Source organism: Hemitrygon akajei, chromosome 3 (genome assembly GCF_048418815.1).
Source record: "Hemitrygon akajei chromosome 3, sHemAka1.3, whole genome shotgun sequence".
Lineage (NCBI taxonomy): Eukaryota > Metazoa > Chordata > Chondrichthyes > Myliobatiformes > Dasyatidae > Hemitrygon > Hemitrygon akajei.
The window spans coordinates 41,316,779-41,334,357 of NC_133126.1; the positions used below are offsets into that span (position 1 = coordinate 41,316,779).

The 17,579-nt window shown below is 39.4% G+C and overlaps 1 protein-coding gene across 2 annotated transcripts in view; it reads right to left on the bottom strand.

The window, feature by feature from the left end:
• Positions 1-17,579, bottom strand: part of dync1h1 (dynein, cytoplasmic 1, heavy chain 1) — a 104,838-nt gene that overhangs the window by 36,477 nt on the left and 50,782 nt on the right. For both annotated transcript variants that reach the window (XM_073039644.1, XM_073039643.1), the window contains exons 42-50: positions 16,713-16,876; positions 15,584-15,713; positions 13,982-14,115; positions 7,312-7,426; positions 7,055-7,216; positions 6,465-6,679; positions 4,542-4,746; positions 1,091-1,264; positions 32-151 (exon numbers count right to left, since the gene is read on the bottom strand). In XM_073039644.1, the coding sequence (XP_072895745.1) occupies positions 32-151; positions 1,091-1,264; positions 4,542-4,746; positions 6,465-6,679; positions 7,055-7,216; positions 7,312-7,426; positions 13,982-14,115; positions 15,584-15,713; positions 16,713-16,876 (1,419 nt within the window). The remainder of the gene's footprint in view (positions 1-31; positions 152-1,090; positions 1,265-4,541; positions 4,747-6,464; positions 6,680-7,054; positions 7,217-7,311; positions 7,427-13,981; positions 14,116-15,583; positions 15,714-16,712; positions 16,877-17,579) is intronic.

Here is a 17,579-nt window from a genome sequence, read left to right on the forward strand (position 1 = left end):
AAAATATAGCATTCTTCTTTTGTTAAGCTACCTTTTTCTTCTCAGCCTCTTGCTGGTCCTTCACCATTTTCTTCAGCTTATCATTGGCTGCTGCATTCTTAACTTCTAATTCTTGGCTTTTAATTCTTAGATCTCGGCGTAATTCTTCAACCTACAGTGAAAGGATTAAAAAAACACTAACTGAATATGAAAAAAAAAATTAAGATTATCCTCCTACTAGAAGCAGCCTAACTGGTATTTAGGCTTCCAGCTTTTTAAAGGATTATATTCAATCAGGACAATTTTTAAAAACATTCTTGGATGCATCATTAAAGGAAAAATTAAATTGGTTGCTTAAAAAACAGATTCTTGGCCAAGCAGTTATAATATCCAAAAGCTACAAGGGAAGGTTTGGAGAAGAAAAAGGAAGAACCTCACACTGAATTTATAACAACTGAGTGTTTCCACTTCAAACTGCAGATAAAGTAAGACCTCACAGGGCACTAAGACTTCAGATCAATGTAAATATCTTAGATGCAACAAAGGGAAACTGTACCCTGCTTACAAAATAACTTAAAATACAAGTAGAAGGCAATTAACCATTAGGGAAAGGGATTAGAAGCATTTCTCATTAAATCTAATGTGCAACAGCTTTTGCCAAAACAATCTTACTGGAGAAATAGAAGCAGTGAACCCTTCGCCATCTGGTAATAGATGACAGATAGCATAGATAATATAAACAAAATAATTTTAGGCATTAAAAGACAATTGGGATAAACAGATAAATGATACCTAAACGAAAATAGATGCAAGGCAAGGAGAAAAAGCCAGGAAGGTTTTATGAAATCAAAAAGTACTACTGTCCATTCACAAACACAGCACAGCAAAAACATAATTTCTACTTGCAGCTAATGTCATTGCTACTATAACTATAGCTGAACAGTGCCTTTAAAATCCAGAAATATGTTCTTAAACAAAACTTTCAATCAAGAAGAGCGGTTAGTGCAGGATTTCAAAGATTTGGCGAGAAACAACAGCAAAAAGCAAACATATGGTAAAAGTCTGGTGAGATTCACAAAACCCAGTTCCTCAAACTATAGTTGTACTGTACCTGATCTACAGTTTCCTTAATCTTTCTCAGGCCGACATTTAAATGCATCTGCTGCTCTTCTAGTTCACTTCGCTTTTCATTGAACATATTGGCATAGTGATTGATGAAGTCCAGGTAGTGACGAGGTGTGACGGCCATTATCCTGCCCCCACGCTTGGCCAATCGGGTATTTGCCTAATAAGAAAGGAAATTACTTTTTTTCTGAATTACGGTTTTTCAACCTTGCAATCTAAGACTTGACGTTTACTGTAAATTCCCACAAATGCTTAATCAACTTTATTTATAAAGTGCAAAAACGCTGCAAAATAAACAAGCAACTTCATTCCATCTTGGAAATTTAAAACTTGGTAGCACAGTGATTGTATACTACAAATTCTAATTTCAACATGGCAGGAGATGAAAACACAGAATACACTCTGTCTGGGAGACTCCAACATTTATCACCTTTAGAAGTAGCTCTATACAGCCTTGACTAATCAGCCTTTGAAGGATAAAGCTCCATCTATGGCAAATGAAATGAGAACCACCATATGGGATTTTATTGTCTCTGTCAATCTACCTGTCACAAATGCATCTTCCATATGAATATAGTCAGGATTGACTACCATTTAGGCCTTCTGTAACCAAAGTCCATTGTCACTCCAAGTGCAAACTACATCACTTTGTATCGACTCTTGTGTAACCAACTTGTCAGCTCTCTTACATCAGTCAAGGATGTGGGCTTAAACACCCTTGTGGAATCTTGAGAACTGTAACATCCAGGTTTGCATTCCATTACTTGAAGGGATTCTTACATTATTGGATGTGCTGCCTTTTAAACAAGGTCTGATTTGCTTCCTCATTTGGAGAAAGAAATGTCCCTCACTATTACTTTGCTACAGAGCCATTTTGGACTTGATGGGTACAATGTTCTCCTTCTATGTGGTAACCATTCTGTGACTTACTGGAAGATTCAAAATTTCAAAACATACCTGAAAGATCAAAACTTAATATCTGAGATATCATCAGATACCTCATCATATCATAACGTGTAATAGCCATGGCCCAATAATTCCCTTATTCAGTTATCATCATTAAGGCAGGAAACCAACAATGATCCAATGTGGAAAGGCATATCAGGAGTGGTGAAAACAAACTACAACAAAGGACTGCATGCAAGTTACACAGGAATAGCAAGACAACAAAACAGTTCCTCAACTAAGACAAGATCAAATGACTAGGCAAACACTTCTAATTGTAATCAATAACAACCATCTAATGAGGAGGAAACACCACAAAGATCCCCACTGTCTATGATGACAAAACTCAACACTGGTGTGCAAAAATAAGGCCAGAGTGTTTGCAAGCATTCAACTGCGAGCATTTCAAATTCAATCTGAAATGAAAATTTATGGTACTATAGTGGTTAACTTGACGCTATTACAGCTCAGTGTGTCAAAATTCTGAACTCAATTCCAATATCACCTGTAAGGAACCACCCCCCACTCCCGTGGAATGTGTGGGTTTTCTCTGGGTGCTTCAGTTTCCTCCCACAGTCCAAAGACATAGCAGTTAGTAGGTTAATTGGTCGTTGTAAATTGTCCCCTGATGAGGCGAGGTTAAATCAGGGGGTTGCTTGATTTCGAGTTTATCATAGCAGTAGATAAGGACAGACATGTTTGTGAAACTGAAATGAGTAGCCACTAAAAGATTCTTCCTTTTGCAGTGGAGTGAGTGAAGGTACTCGAAAAAGTGGACCCCAATCTGTGGCAGGAATCTGTACCAGTAGCACCAGATGCAATAGATGACTCTGACAGACTTGTGGTGATGTGTTATCTCAGCTGGAAGGGCTGTTTAGGGCTCTAAATGGTGGTGGTGACTGGGGGTGGGAGGGGTGTGTATATATCTATGCATATGTGTATGTGTGTGTGTGCGTGCCGAGAAAGACTACCATGACCGGTGAAGCCTTGCGCGGGCAGGTGTGTGCGCATAAGTATATGTACCAATTTTTTCCTACAAATCTGTTTTGGCTCGCAGTCTTCCCGATTCTGGTTAAGTGAAACTACACTGTATATACAATATTTCTACTTTATATAGGCTGTGTATTTATCATATCATTCCTGCTTTTACTATATGTTCATGCTATTCTAGGTTTTATGTGTTATTTGGTATGATTTGGTAGGTTATTGTTTTGGGTCTGGGAACGCTCAAAAATTTTTCTCATATAGTAGTAATTGCTTCTTCGCTTTACGACATTTCGGTTTCATAGGAATGCTCTACCTTTGGATAGCGGGGGAGACCTGTATTTAGTGGTAGGATCCTATTGGAGATGGTGGAAATTGCGGAGAATAATGTACTGGATGTAGAGGCTTGTGGGTGGTAGTTATGACAGGTAGAGAACGGAGTGAGGGCAAACTGGTGGGGAATGGAGGAGATATGGGTGAGAACAGTTTCGATGTTGGTGGAAGGGAAGACCCTGTTCCTTGGAAAAACAAAAGAGGACATCTCATATATTCTAGAATGGAAAGCTTGATCCTGAGAACAAATATAACAGAGAAGGAGACAACACTTCACTTGCAAGTCTGTCAGGGCCATCTATTTTATCTGGTGTTCAGTGTGGTCTCATCTATTTCAGTAAGACCCAATGCAGATTGCTGGGGACAACTTTGTTAAGCACCTTCACTCTATTCACCACAAAAGGCAAGATCTCTCAGTGGCTATCCATTTCAATTTGACTTCCCTTCCCACTCTGACATATCTGTCTCTGGCCACCTCTCTACTTCCATAATGAAGCCAAACTTAGGTTAGAGGAACAACACCTCATATTGTCTTGGTAGCCTCCAACCTGATAAAATGAAGATTGATTTCTTCAGCTTCTAGTTATTTCTGTTCACTTACCCGTTCTCTCATTCTCAATCCCCATTCTGATTACCTGCTCATTTCACCAGCCCATCACCTTCCTCTGGCTCCCCTCCTCCTTCACTTTTTCCCAGTGTCCACTGTTCTCTGTCAAATTCCTTCTTCTTCAGCGCTTTATCTCTTCTACTGATCTCCTACCAGTTCTTGACTTCATCCACTCTTCCCAACCCACCCACCTTCCCCCTCACTCATCACCTGGCAGCTTGTACTCCTTCCCCCTTTCTTCTTATTCAGGCTTTTACCCCCTTCCTTTCCAGTACAGGTGCAGGGTCATGGCCTGAAACGTCTACTGTTTACTCAGAATCGCAGCCTGACTTGCTGAGTTCCTCCAGTATTTTGTATGCGTTGCTCAAGATTCCAGCATCTGCAGAATCTCGTGTTTTCAAACTGATTTTGAGCCATGCAGACCAAAAGCCGTTATAGCTTTGTGAGGCCATTTAAGCAAGGTTAGCAGGTGTGTGTATATTTGAATAATACTGGCATGCAGATTTTCCTGATCAAGAATACTGAAAAAAATACTAAGTATTTCCAAACTACATCTATAATTGCTCACCTGATGTAATGTTAAATGAACAAAAACACAACTGTTGACAATAGCCTCGCGATGTGATGGTGGTTGAGGAAGTTTATCATAAGCAATTGGCATGTAATCAGGGACAATATAGTTCGGTTTCTCAAGGTCCATTTTGCTGGTGAACTCTTTGCCAACTTGATACAAAGCTTCAGTGGACCAGTCTCCGAACCAATTCAACACACATCTTTGGGGGAAGGGGAAAATTAGGTTAATAACAGGTTTGAAGAAAAAAAAATCTCATCAACTACTTCTTCAAAAAGCTTTTTGTTCAGAATAAATTTTAAGTCAGAAGGAAAATACACCAACAGCAAATCTACCAAGGCATAAACATTTAGCTGCAGTTGTAAAATTCCTTGATAACCCTCTAGTGGATGCTGCCAATCTGGGCACAGGAACTTCAGAACAAAGCTGTTTCAGTTGTCTTTGTACCCCATTTTACTTTATGACAATTAATAGTTGGGATCAGTGTGCTTTGTTATATTGGTGATTACTTCAATTTTATATCTATTAACTAAGCTTATTCAATTGCACATTAGCTATGTGAGGCCATTTAAAGCAAGGTTAGTAGGTATGTGTGTATTATTTGCAAATCTAAAACTATGACAAACTTCTGTATACATTATGTGTGGTGGAAAGTATACTGTCTGCCTGCATCACAGCCTGGTACGTAAACACTAATGCCCTTGAAGGGAAAAGCCTACAAAAAGTAGCGGACCAGCCCAGCCCATCACAGGTAAAGCTCTCTCCACCATGCGACACGGAACACTGTTGTCAGAAAGCAACATCCATCATCAGGGACCCCACCATCTAGACCATGCTTTCTTCTTGCTGTTGCCATCAGGAAGGTGGTAGAGGAGCCTCAAACCCACACCACCAGGTTCTGGAATAAATATTAACCATCAGCTATCAGGCTTTTGAAACAGAGGGGACAACTTCACTCACCCCATCAATGAACTGTTCCCACAACATACGGGCTCACTTTCAAGGACTCTTCATCCCATGTCCTGATACTTATTGCTTATTTAATATTAATTTTTTTCCTCTTTTCTATTTGCAGTTTGTTGTCCTTTGCACACTGGTTGTTTGTCTATCCTGCAGGGTGCAGTCGTTCATTGAATCTATTCTGTTTCTTGGATCTACTGTGTAAGCTGGCAAGAAAATGAACCTCAGGGTTGCTTATGGTGATATACGTGTACTTTGAAATAGTACTTTTTAATAGAAATGAAAGACAACATAGTTTTAAGGCTTGCTTTAGAGCTTCACAGTAAGAGGGGTTCACATTGGGAGGGGTTGGAAAGGAGGAAGAAAACTAGGTAAATTTCCAGAAACTGGTCAGTAGAAGTGTTCAGTACTAGGTTATGTTAAAATTATTTTATGATCTCTGGATGTTCATATTTTGAGCTAACAGCATCTGTTACCAGAATGTGTTGTAGATCTGCATTAGGTACAAGACACAGTAACAGTTTATATAGTACCATCTGTTGATAATATCACTGCCTCAGACCATCTTTCAGTTCTTCCTCAGAATGCAAGAAATAGGTGGTGGTCATTTGGGTCCTCCTGGCTGCTCTGCTATACACCAAGATCAGAGTGGATTTCTTAAACTCAGCAATACTTTTCTCCAGTAATGCCATACCTCTAGATTTAAAAGGTGAAATTGGTTTCCTTTGCTATTCTCTTCCCTTTCATATGTTCAAGTAGCCTTCCCCAAAATACATCCAAACGATCCATCTCAAACACTTTCTGCAGCAGTGAGTTTGACATTCCAACCATTCTTTTATTGAACCACCTTCAAAATCCCCACTATATGTCCCCTTCACAGAAAACTTACAAACTGTATACATCCTTTTAAAAAATCAGCTGGAGCTGATAATTAGATAATACAAATAAAATTGTGTTCACCTGTTGAAAAGAGCTGGAGAGGTTGCCGCTCGATCTTTTAACCCTTCAGATGATGGATTCATAGTAAATACAACATGCAAATTACGGATAACCTGGCCTGTAAACCACTTGTACAGTTCTTCGTGAGTGTCAAGCATTAAACCTTCCTTTTGAGCACCTTCTTTGCATTGAGTCATTAAGGTGGCATATTCATCCCCTTCAAATAGACCAGGCACCTGTTCAACAGGAAATCACAAATTAATGTAATAATATAAATACTTCAGCATAAATTAAATATTTTAAAATATCTTAAGGTTTACCTCATTTTGATTTACTTAGTCCCATGTTGTTTAGATTTTTGCTGAATAAAGCATTAACTCAGGATTAACAAGTTTGAGAGGAGTTATTTGGACCCATAGGTTTAAAATTCATTTTTAAGTGGCCAGATTAGAGTAATACTGACAAGATATTTTGCAGAAGTTAATGTTATTATTACACACAAATTAATTAATTGTGCTTACGCAACAGTATTACTAATATTTAACATGCTGACAAGTCACTTCTTTACAAATAAAGTTCACATTTCTAGTTTTAACATTTAACATACTTACCTCTCCATTGGCCAACAATGTATTCATACGTTCCAAGAAGCTGGAATCTAGTACATTGGATTCATCCATAATGAAAGCAATTTTCTCATTTTTACAGCCAGATCGCCGCAACACAGATCTCAGATCTTCATCAAAGTCTTCACCAGTATACTTCCTATGAACCTGCACATCAATATTTTGCAAACTGAACATTTAGAATAAAGTTCCTTCTACTTCACAACTTTGCTTACAAAACAGTATAAATTACTACCACCAACCTTAATCTGATAAACACTAAGACCATTCATCCAGGCAACAAAACGAGACAGTGTTGTTTTTCCTGCACCACTAACTCCTATGAGCAGCAAATGGCCTTGTGGTTGACGGAATATCCTGAAAAATAGTAATTACATGAAGGCGACTTTAAAGGTCAATAATTTTCAGAATCATAAAAATCTAACTTGTGAACACCAGAGGACTTCATTATGTAGATCGCCAAATTCTATCTGACAATTTACTAATAAAGATAAAAATCAAACAGAATCCACTGAACAGGAGTATTAATATAAAATTGGTAATTTTGAAATGGCAGGATTCTTAGAATTATTAAAATACAGAGGAATTTTTGGTTGCATATCCTTACCTCCCTGATAGTGGCAACACAAGCAAATAGTATGGCAAATTTGCATTTTTGATGTCTATTTTTATTCTGAATACCTTAAATTGTGTGTAATCCATATATTTATTAACTCACTTTATCATATCCAAATGACCCCCCTGTGGGGGTTTACCTCCCAGTGGAATGCCACAGAGAACAGGTTACTGGTGCTGAGCATAGATCTGTGGTACAGAAGATGATGATGAAGAGGAGGCCAGTAGTGTTAGGGGACTCAATAGTCAGAGAAACAGACAGGAGATTCTGTAGATGCAAGTGGGACACCTGGATGGTATGTTACCTCTCAGGTACCAGGGTCAGGGACATCTTGGATTGCGTCCACACCATTTTGGAAGGGGTGGGAGAGAAGCCAGATGTTTTACTACATATTGGTACCAATGACATAGGAAGGAAAAGCAATGAGGTCCTGAAGAGAGACTTTAGATAGCTAGGCAGAAAGCTGAGAAGCAGAACCTCCAGGGTAGTAATTTCTGGATTGTTACCTGTCCCACGCAATAGTGAGAGTAGAAACAGGATGAGCTGGCAGATAAACACGTGGCTGAGAAGCTGGTGTAGAGGAGCAGGGCTTCAGGTTTCTGGATCATTGGGATCTCTTTTGGGGGAGGCATGGGTTTCATCTGAATCAGAGGGGGACCAATATTCTTGTGGGCAGGTTTGTTAGAGCTATTAGGGAAGGTTTAAACTAATTGGGCAGGGAGATGGGAACCAGAGTGAAGGGGCTCAGGATAGGATGGATGGTTAAAAAAAAAAGCAAAGATGGTGCGCAGTCAGACTGTCGGGCAGATGATAGGACAAAACTGCAGCCAGCAGCATGAGTATCAGTGCATTAGGGACACAAAATCAAAATCAGTAGCAAATACAGTATTCAAAGTGTTGTATCTCAATGCACAGAGTACAACAAATAAGGTGGATGATCTTGTTGCACTTTTACAGATAGTCGGGCATGATGATATGTCCAGGATGGTTGTAGTTGGGAGCTGAATGTCCGATTTTACACATTGCATTGGAGGGATAGGAAGGTAGGCAGAGGGAGGTAGCATGGTTCTGCTGGTAAAGAATGGCATTAAATCATTAGAAAGATGTGACATAGGATCAGAAGATGTTGAAATCCTTGTGGGTCGAGTTAAGAAACTGCAAAGGTAAAATGACCCTGAAGGCAGTTATATCCAAACTGTAGCTGGGAGGTAGACTAGATTACAATGGGAAATAGAAAAGGCATGTCAAAAGTTGCTTTCAGTAAATGGTGTGACCCCCCCCCCCCCCCCCCCGTACAGCAGTAACTTCAAACAAACATTACCGGTAACTATTGATCAGTCCTGCACATCGGCTTGGAGGAATTTTAGTTCATTCCACCATGCTTCACAGTTGGGATGAGGTTTTGGTGTTGGTGTGCAGTGCCCTTTTTCCTCCAAACATTGCAATGTGCACTTCTGCCAAAATGCTCAACTATTCTCTCATCTGTCCACAGAACATTGTCCCAGAAGTGTTGTAAAACACCCAGGTGGTCTTTTGCAAACTTGAGACATGCAGCAATTTTTTTTTTGAGAGTAGTGGTTTCCTCTGTGGTGTTCTTCCACGAACACCATTCTTGTTTAGTGTTTTTCTTATAGTGGACACATGAACATAGACTTTAACAAGTTCTAGAGATTTCTGCAGGTCGTTTGCTTTAACCCTTGGGTTATTTTTCACCTCCTACAGCATTGCACATCGTGCCTTTGGTATGATCTTTTCAGGATGCCCACTCCTAGGGAGAGTAGCAACAGTAATGAGTTTCCTACATTTGTACACAATTTTTCTTACTGTGGACTGACGAACACTCAAGCCTTTAGAAATCCTTTTGGAACCTTTTCCAGCATTATGCATCTCCACAATGCTTCTTCTAAGGTCCTCTGAAAATTGTTTTGATTGAGGCATGGTGCACATAAACAGATCTTTCTTGAGAAGAGCAGGCTCCTCCAGTAACCTGACTTTGTGTCTTTGCACCTCTGCAACCCATGCCTCCAATCTCACTTCATTGACTGGAGCACCCAACTCCAAATGGCTTTTGTAGAAGGCATTACCCCATAAGTTCACATACATTTTCCAACAAATACATATAATTATTGAATAATTTTTTCCTCAATAAATAAATGAACAAGTATTGTTTTTTTGTTATTTACTTAATTGGATTCTCTTCATCTAGTTTTAGACGCGTGAAGATCTGATCATAGCTTAGGTCATATTTATGCAGAAATAGATAAAATTCTACAGGATTCACAAACTTCGTAGCACCACTGTACTAGCATGGTAGAGCATTGGCTGATTGGTAGAAGGCAGCGGGTGGGAATAAAACAAATCTGTTAAAATTCTTCAAGGAAGTAACAAGCAGGGTGGACAAAGGAGAGCCAGTGGATGTCATTTACTTAGATTTTCAGAAGGCATTTGATAAGGTGCCTCACATGAGGCTGCTTAACAAGATAAAATCTCACGGTGTTACAGGAAATATACTGGCATGGATAGAAGAATGGCTGACAGGCAGGAAGCAGCGAATAGGAATAAGGGGGCCTTTTCTAGTTGGCTGCCAGCGACTAGTGGTGTTCCTCAGGGTCAGTATTGAGACCACTACTTTTCACATTGTTTCTCAACGATTTAGATAGTGGAATTGATGGCTTTGGGACAAAGTTTGCAGATGATATGAAGATAGGTGGAGGAGTAGGTAGCGCTGATGAAGTAATGTGATTGCAGGTCTTACACAAATTGGAAGAATGGGCAAAAACAAAATGGTAGATAGAATACTGTTGGGAAATGAATGATAACGCTCTTTTGGTAAAAGAAACAGCAGTGCAGACTATCTATATGAGGTGAAAATTCAAATATCAGAGGTGCAAAAGGGACTTACGAGTCCTCCTGCAAGACTCCCAGGAGGTTAATTCACAGGTTCAGTGTGTGGTTAAAAAAAAGGCAAATGCAATGTCGGTATTTATTTCAAGGGGAATAGAATATAAAAAACAAGAAGATAATGCTGAAGCTTTTTAAGACACCAGTCATGGCATACTTGGAGTACTGTCAATAGTTTTAGGCACCTTATCCCAGAAAGTATGTATAGTCATTGGAGTGTCCAGACGAGGTTCACAAGGATGATTCTGAAAATGAAGGGGTTAACATATGAGGAGTGTTGGGCAGCTCTGGGCCTGTACTCACTGGAATTTAGAAGAATGTGTGGGTATCTCACTGAAACTTACTAAACGTTAAAAGGACTAGATAAGGTGGATGTGGAGAGGATGTTTGCTCTGGTGGGGGTATCCAGAACTAGAGGGCAAGGCCTCAAAATTGAGGAGTGACCTTTTAGAGTAGAAGAAAGAAGGAATATTTTTTAGCCAAAGTGTGGTGAATCTAGAATTCTTTGCCAAACTGCAGGAGGCCAGGTCCTTGGGTATACTCAAGCGGAAGTTGATATATTCCTGATTGGTCAAGGCATCAAGGGATATGGGGAGAGGGCAGAGTATGGGAAATGGGATTTGGGATGAACTGGAGCAGACTTGTTGGGCTGAATGGCCTAATTCTGCTATGATGTCTCATGATCCTTTTCTGGTTGGCTGCCAGTTTTCCTTAAGGTCGGTGTTGGGACCGCTTCTTTTTATGCTCGATATCAGTGATTTAGATGATGGAATAGATGGCTTTGTTGTCAAGTTTGCAGATGATGCAATGATTGGTGGAGGGGTGGGTAGTGTTGAAGAAACAAGGAGGTTGCAGAAGGGTTTCGATTAGGATAATGGGCAAGAAAGTGGCAAATGAAACACTATGTGGGAAAATTCATTGTCATGCACTACGGTAGTATAAATAAATGTGCAGACTATTATCTAAACAGGGAGGAAATCCAACAATCTGAGATGCAAAGGGACTTGGGAATCCTTGTACAGATTAACTTGCAGGTTGAGTTGGTGGTGAGTACGGCAAATGCAATGTCAGCGCTCATTTCAAGAGGTCTAGAATATAAGAGCAAGGATGTGATGTTGAGGCCTCACCTTGAATACTGTGAACAGTTCTGGACTCCTCATCAAAGAAAGGATGTGCTGGTATTGGAGAGGGTTCAGAAGAGGTTCACAAGGATGATTCCGGGAATGAAAGGCAATCATATGAAGAACGTTTGATAGCTTTTGGCCTGTACTTGCTGGAATTTAGAAGAAAGGGGGTGGGGAGGGAAATCTCAATGAAGCCGTTTGAATGTTAAAAGGCCTACACAGAATACATGTGGAAAGGATGTTTGACATGTGAGGGAGTCTAGTGCAAGAGGACAAAGCCTCCGGACAGAGGGGTGTCCATTTAAAACAGCGATGCACAGAAATTTCTTTAGCCAGAGGGTGGTGAATTTGTGAAATTTGTCACCACAGGCAGCTGTGGAGCCAGATCGTTGGATGTATTCAAGGCAGAGACTGATAGGTTCTTCATTGGCCATGGCATCAAAAGTTACGGGGAGAAGACCGGGGAGTGGGACCGAGGAGGGGAAGAAAAAGGATCAGCCATGATTGAATGGTAGAAAAGTACAATGGGCCAAATGGCCTAATTCTGCTCCTGTGTCTTATGGTCTTAAGTAATTTATTTACAATTAAACAAAAATCAATTCTAATACTGACTCACAGAACCATCCCTGCCAACCTTCTTCTCAGGCAATCTCTTTGGGATTGAAGGTCACTTGCTTCCATTCTATTTTTGTGAGTTCTGAGCTGAGATGTAGTCAATATGGGAACTGCAAGATCTCCCATAGATGGAATGGGAGGTGTTCAAGATGACAGGTGCACTTGGGCTATTTAGTAATGTTGGCCCTAATTTGGAAAGCCACTAAATCAGCCATTCTGATGCTCAGTTTCCCACAATTTCACATCGATTAGTCTTATTCACTTTTGAAACCACTTTCTCCTCGCTTTTACTATGTCAGGGCTTCTGATTTACTTCATTAAATCATTTTCCATCCTTTTACGACTTTATACTTAAGTGCCTATACCAATTGACTTGTTGGTTCTTTTCCATTTCAGCTTCAAACATCTATGCACCCACCAATGGATACGCTTTCAGCTGGTTCAGCCCCTGGCTCTGCAACCTTCTCAAACATCACCAGCTCTATGAGACATTCATTAAGAAACCTGCTACTGACACAAATAGCATGAATATGGTGAGACTTTGGTTCCACTCCCACTTCAAGGGTTCAGAAGACACAAGACTTCATCTCTCTCAGCTAAACAATGGTTCAAATTTTGAAGTGCGACACTTGTGCAAGTTGAAGAGCTGGATTGGTGAATTGTTCGTGAGTTTCTTTCCTGACAGATCTGTTTCTGAATTCTCAATAAAGGTGAGAACTTCTGGTGCTTTCAATAAGCAGTAAATACACACTTCGACTACTTAAGGTTCAAAATAGTACAGAATGAATGAGATGGTAATAAAAGTATAGAAAAAAGAACTGTATACAATAATTAAGTAGCTGATAAGTAAATCAAGGATGTCAGGACCGGTGGAGTATGTTTGTCATTCTCCAGATTTCCACAAGTGCTTTTTTAATGAGTTCATAAACTTGAATGTAGCAATTGTTCAGGTGGAGGTGAGAATAAAAGCAAGAAGTCTGGTGTAGAAGTGTGTATGGACCCCCAACAGTAACTGCATGCTATGACAGAACCTAAGAGCAACAATAAGGGACATGAAAGCAAAACTTGCTAGGATGAATTGACCAGTTAGGTTAATGCTTCTGTTAGTTGAGATGCAATGGCAAACATTTAAAGGGGGTTCAGATTCATGATTCCCTTAAAAAAAAGAGACTGATACTGAATAGCTTCATGTGTAAAATATAGATTGCAATATACCTTGAGTACTTCCAGAGTTTTCTGCTTTCAATTCAGATATTCACCATTAACAGTGTTTCACATATGAAACAGATGTTTCTTGTGAGATTTAGGTTCATAGGATTTCTCTTGCATTGTCTTGTATGTCAAATGTGGTTTAAACTTACTAATGTGACCTTTCATTTCTAACCCATTAACTACTAGACAGACTTCCCCCACCATCCAAAAAAGTACATTCCTTTCTGTATTGACTAGTTTATTCAGAAACCAAATGTTAATAGGTGCAGATGTAAATGGAATAACCCAAATAATTCCAATTTGCTGTTCTAGTGAATCTGAGTTATATCTCCTATTACTTCAAAATTTGAATTTTGCACTTTCACAAACACAAAATTTTAATATACACACATTAATACCACATCAAGTTTACTAATCATGGAATTGACAAGTGTGATTTCATACCTGTCAATTCTCAGCACATGATCCAAAACTTCATTAAAAAGTACCAAGGGGACATCCAACTCTTCCTCATAGAAAACTTTGAGCCTGGCTTTGACATAATCTCTCAGTTCTTCTTGATCCACTGGTATGTAATCCTAAAAAAAATATGCAGTATTTTAAGAAATGGACTGATCAACAAATAATTCTACAAAGAGAAAAAGGAGGAATCAACTGATCCTACAAACTACTATGAAAGACAGGAATGCTTTACTGATAGAGTAGACTTAAATAAAAGGGACAAAGTCCTCTTACCCAAACAATGTGAAATGCTAAAACCAGTAAAAGGAAAAGGGAAGAACACTGGATCATCATTGGGGTAAGGAAAAGAAAGGAAATATACAGCTGTACAAAACGGCAGAAATTAATGTGAGAAGAATTAATAAAGTTGGAAACTTTAATGAAACAAAGTCAAATAAATAAGTGAAATCTGGTCAAACAGGAAAAAGGAACAAAGTGTACCTCAGAAAAGGGGCAGCAAGAAAGCATTGTTTTGCTCTAAAAAAAAATTGCATCCTGCTGGGGAAAAGGAACTGGGATTTGACAACAATCTTAATCAGTTTATTTGGAATCTACAGAAAGGAATCAGTAACAACTCGTATAAAATGTTAGGTGTTTTAAAATTCATTTTTCAGTGTGTAGTTTTTACTACAGCGGTCCTGTTTCCAAACACCTGATCCTTCCCTGGTGGTTTGATTTTGTGGATTACACAGGTGCTCTCAAAATAGCTCAGAAAAGAAATGGCACTGTATTTAGAGTGTGCAGTAATAGATGAAATCAATAATCAGTATAATGAATATAGTGTCAATTAAATGGGCTTCCTTGACCTGGGAGGTGTTGAGCATTCATCCAGGCAAATGGGAAGAATTCTATCATGCTCTCAAATTTAAGTCTTGTACATGGTAGGAAGACTTTGGGATATCAGGTGATCAGTTATTCATTGCAGGAGACTCAGTCTCTCACCTTTTCTTTCAGAGTATTAAGTGGATAATCCTTTTTACTTCATGGTCAAAGGCAATTCCCCCAGATCTAGGATTTTAAGGCCTCACTGATGAACATCATTGAACAGCAAGGTGGTAAGGCTCTCTACTGGGAGCAAGTCATTGTTGGTATGTGACACAAATATTATTACCACTTAAAAAAATGAAAATTTAATTTTCAAGTACAAGGTAAAGACTACATTGGTGTCAATTCATATCCAGCTTCAGGAAAATTTTACATCAAAGTCTTGTGAATGATTTTTCTTTTCCCAAAAGAGATTAGTAAATAGGGTTCTCTTACTCCAGCATTACAGTAAGAAATTTGATGAGTGTTTTTGAGGATCTCATGGGTGTTTTAGAAGATTACTTTGATTACTTGTTAAAAATTCAAACCTGCAGCTTACTTAAATAAGATGGATATGCTGGGGGAGGGTGAAGAGGAGTGAGAAAAGGTAAACATCCTAAACAAATAAGATCTAAAACCATAATATGAAGGAAGTCAAACTAAAGAATTGTTTAACAAATTAAGTACACCATCACCACCAACTGGTAATTACTTAAAAATGTTTATGACTCAATTTCTTACCTTTGACAGCCAGTTACTATACAAAATAGGTCTAGTCAAAGCTTTTTCTTTGTCAACATTAGGGAAATGCTTGAGAGCCACTATGTCAATGTTCTCATCTGTCCACTGTCTTTCCTCATCGTCCACAAGCCTTAAAGTAAAAATAATGCAACATGAATGTCACATTCATACATATTATATGTTTGCTGATGGCACCACGATTGTAGGCCGTATTTTGGGTAATGATGAGTCTGAGTACAGAGAGAAAATTAAGAACCTGGTGGCATGGTGCGAAGACAATAACCTATCCCTCAACATCAGCAAGACGAAGGAATTGGTTGTTGACTTCAGAAGGAGTAGCGGACTGCACGACCCCATCTACACTGGTGGTGCTCAGGTGGAACAGTCAAAAGCTTTAAGTTCCTCGGGGTGAATATCACAAATGACCTGACTTGGTCTAAACAAGCAGAGTCCACTGCCAAGAAGGCCCACCAGTGCCTTTACTTCCTGAGAAAGCTGAAGAAATTTGGCCTGTCCCCCAAAACCCTCACTAATTTTTAAAGGTGCACCGTAGAAAGCATTCTTCTAAGGTGCATCACAACCTGGTATGGAAGTTGTCCTGTCCAAGACTGGAAGAAGCTGCAGAAGATCGTGAACATAGACCAGCACATCACACAAACCAATCTAACATCCTTGTACTCACTTTACACTGCACGCTGTCGGAGCAGTGCTGCCAAGATAATCAAGGACATGACCCACTCAGCCAACACACTTTTTGTCCCTCTTCCCTCCAGGAGAAGGTTCAGGAGCATGAAGATTCGTACGGCCAGATTTGGGAACAGCTTCTTTCCAACTGTGATAAGACTGCTGAACGGATCCTGACCCGGATATGGGCCATACCTTCCAACTATCCGGACCTGACTTGCACTACCTTACTTTGCCTTTTCTATTTTCTAATTATGATTTATAATTTAAATTTTTATTATACTTACTTTGACTTATACTTCAGGGAGCGCGAAGCGCAGCATCAAATATCACTGTGATGATTGTACGCTCTAGTATCAATTGCTTGGTGACAATAAAAGTAAAGTATATTTACATAAAACATAATATTAACATAAAAATAGTGATTTTCATCAAAGACACAAACCTGTCTTGGAACAACCGCAAAGCCTCATGAGCCCAGATTCTAATCAAACCCTCAACTGCAAGTGTTTCCAATGGTCTCAAAGCTTCAAAGATTCCTCTGACCCAACGTGTCATTTCACGAGGGGAGTAAATATAATGTGGCTGTATGTCATGAGTGAAACGCTCCTGAGAAATAATGAATAAACAGGGTATAACTTTTAAAAATCACACCAATTTAAAAAAAATCAGTTGGATTTAACTGTAAAATGTTGTCAACATGTGACATTTGCTTAAACCAGATAGGGACCAGTATCCCTATTTTACTACAGGCAGTCACCTCGGTTATGTACCAGTTCCGTTCCTGAGTCTGTCTTTAAGTCGGATTTGTACGTAAGTTGGAACAAGTACATCCGGTATTGTTTAGCGTCAGTTAGTCAAATGTTTGTCTTAGTATATATTTTACCTTTCTATGCATGTAAAACACTTAAGAAATGTATGTATTCCAATAATTAAACCACTGCGTTGCTTAGTAATAATTGTAGCTTTCATCGGGACAGGGCCTTTCACATGCTCCATTATTCTCACTTTATCCGTTATCCTTTAAAATCGTTCCAATCGTTGACCGACTGTAGCCAATGATTCCAATGACCGATGGCGTTTCACCTCTTTCCAAACGCTTTATTATTTCCACTTTATTTTCAATTGCAATCGCTTCCTGTCAATGGAACAGAAACACTGGCTCCGCCAGCTCCCAAGGTCCACTGGGTCCTAAGGACCACTGCACTGAGACAGGTTAAATGGGACAAGTGGGGCTGTGCTGGGTTTGGGTATTTGATCCTCCACAATATTCCGCATGGGAATTTAAACTAGAGGTGGCAGTTTTTTTTTA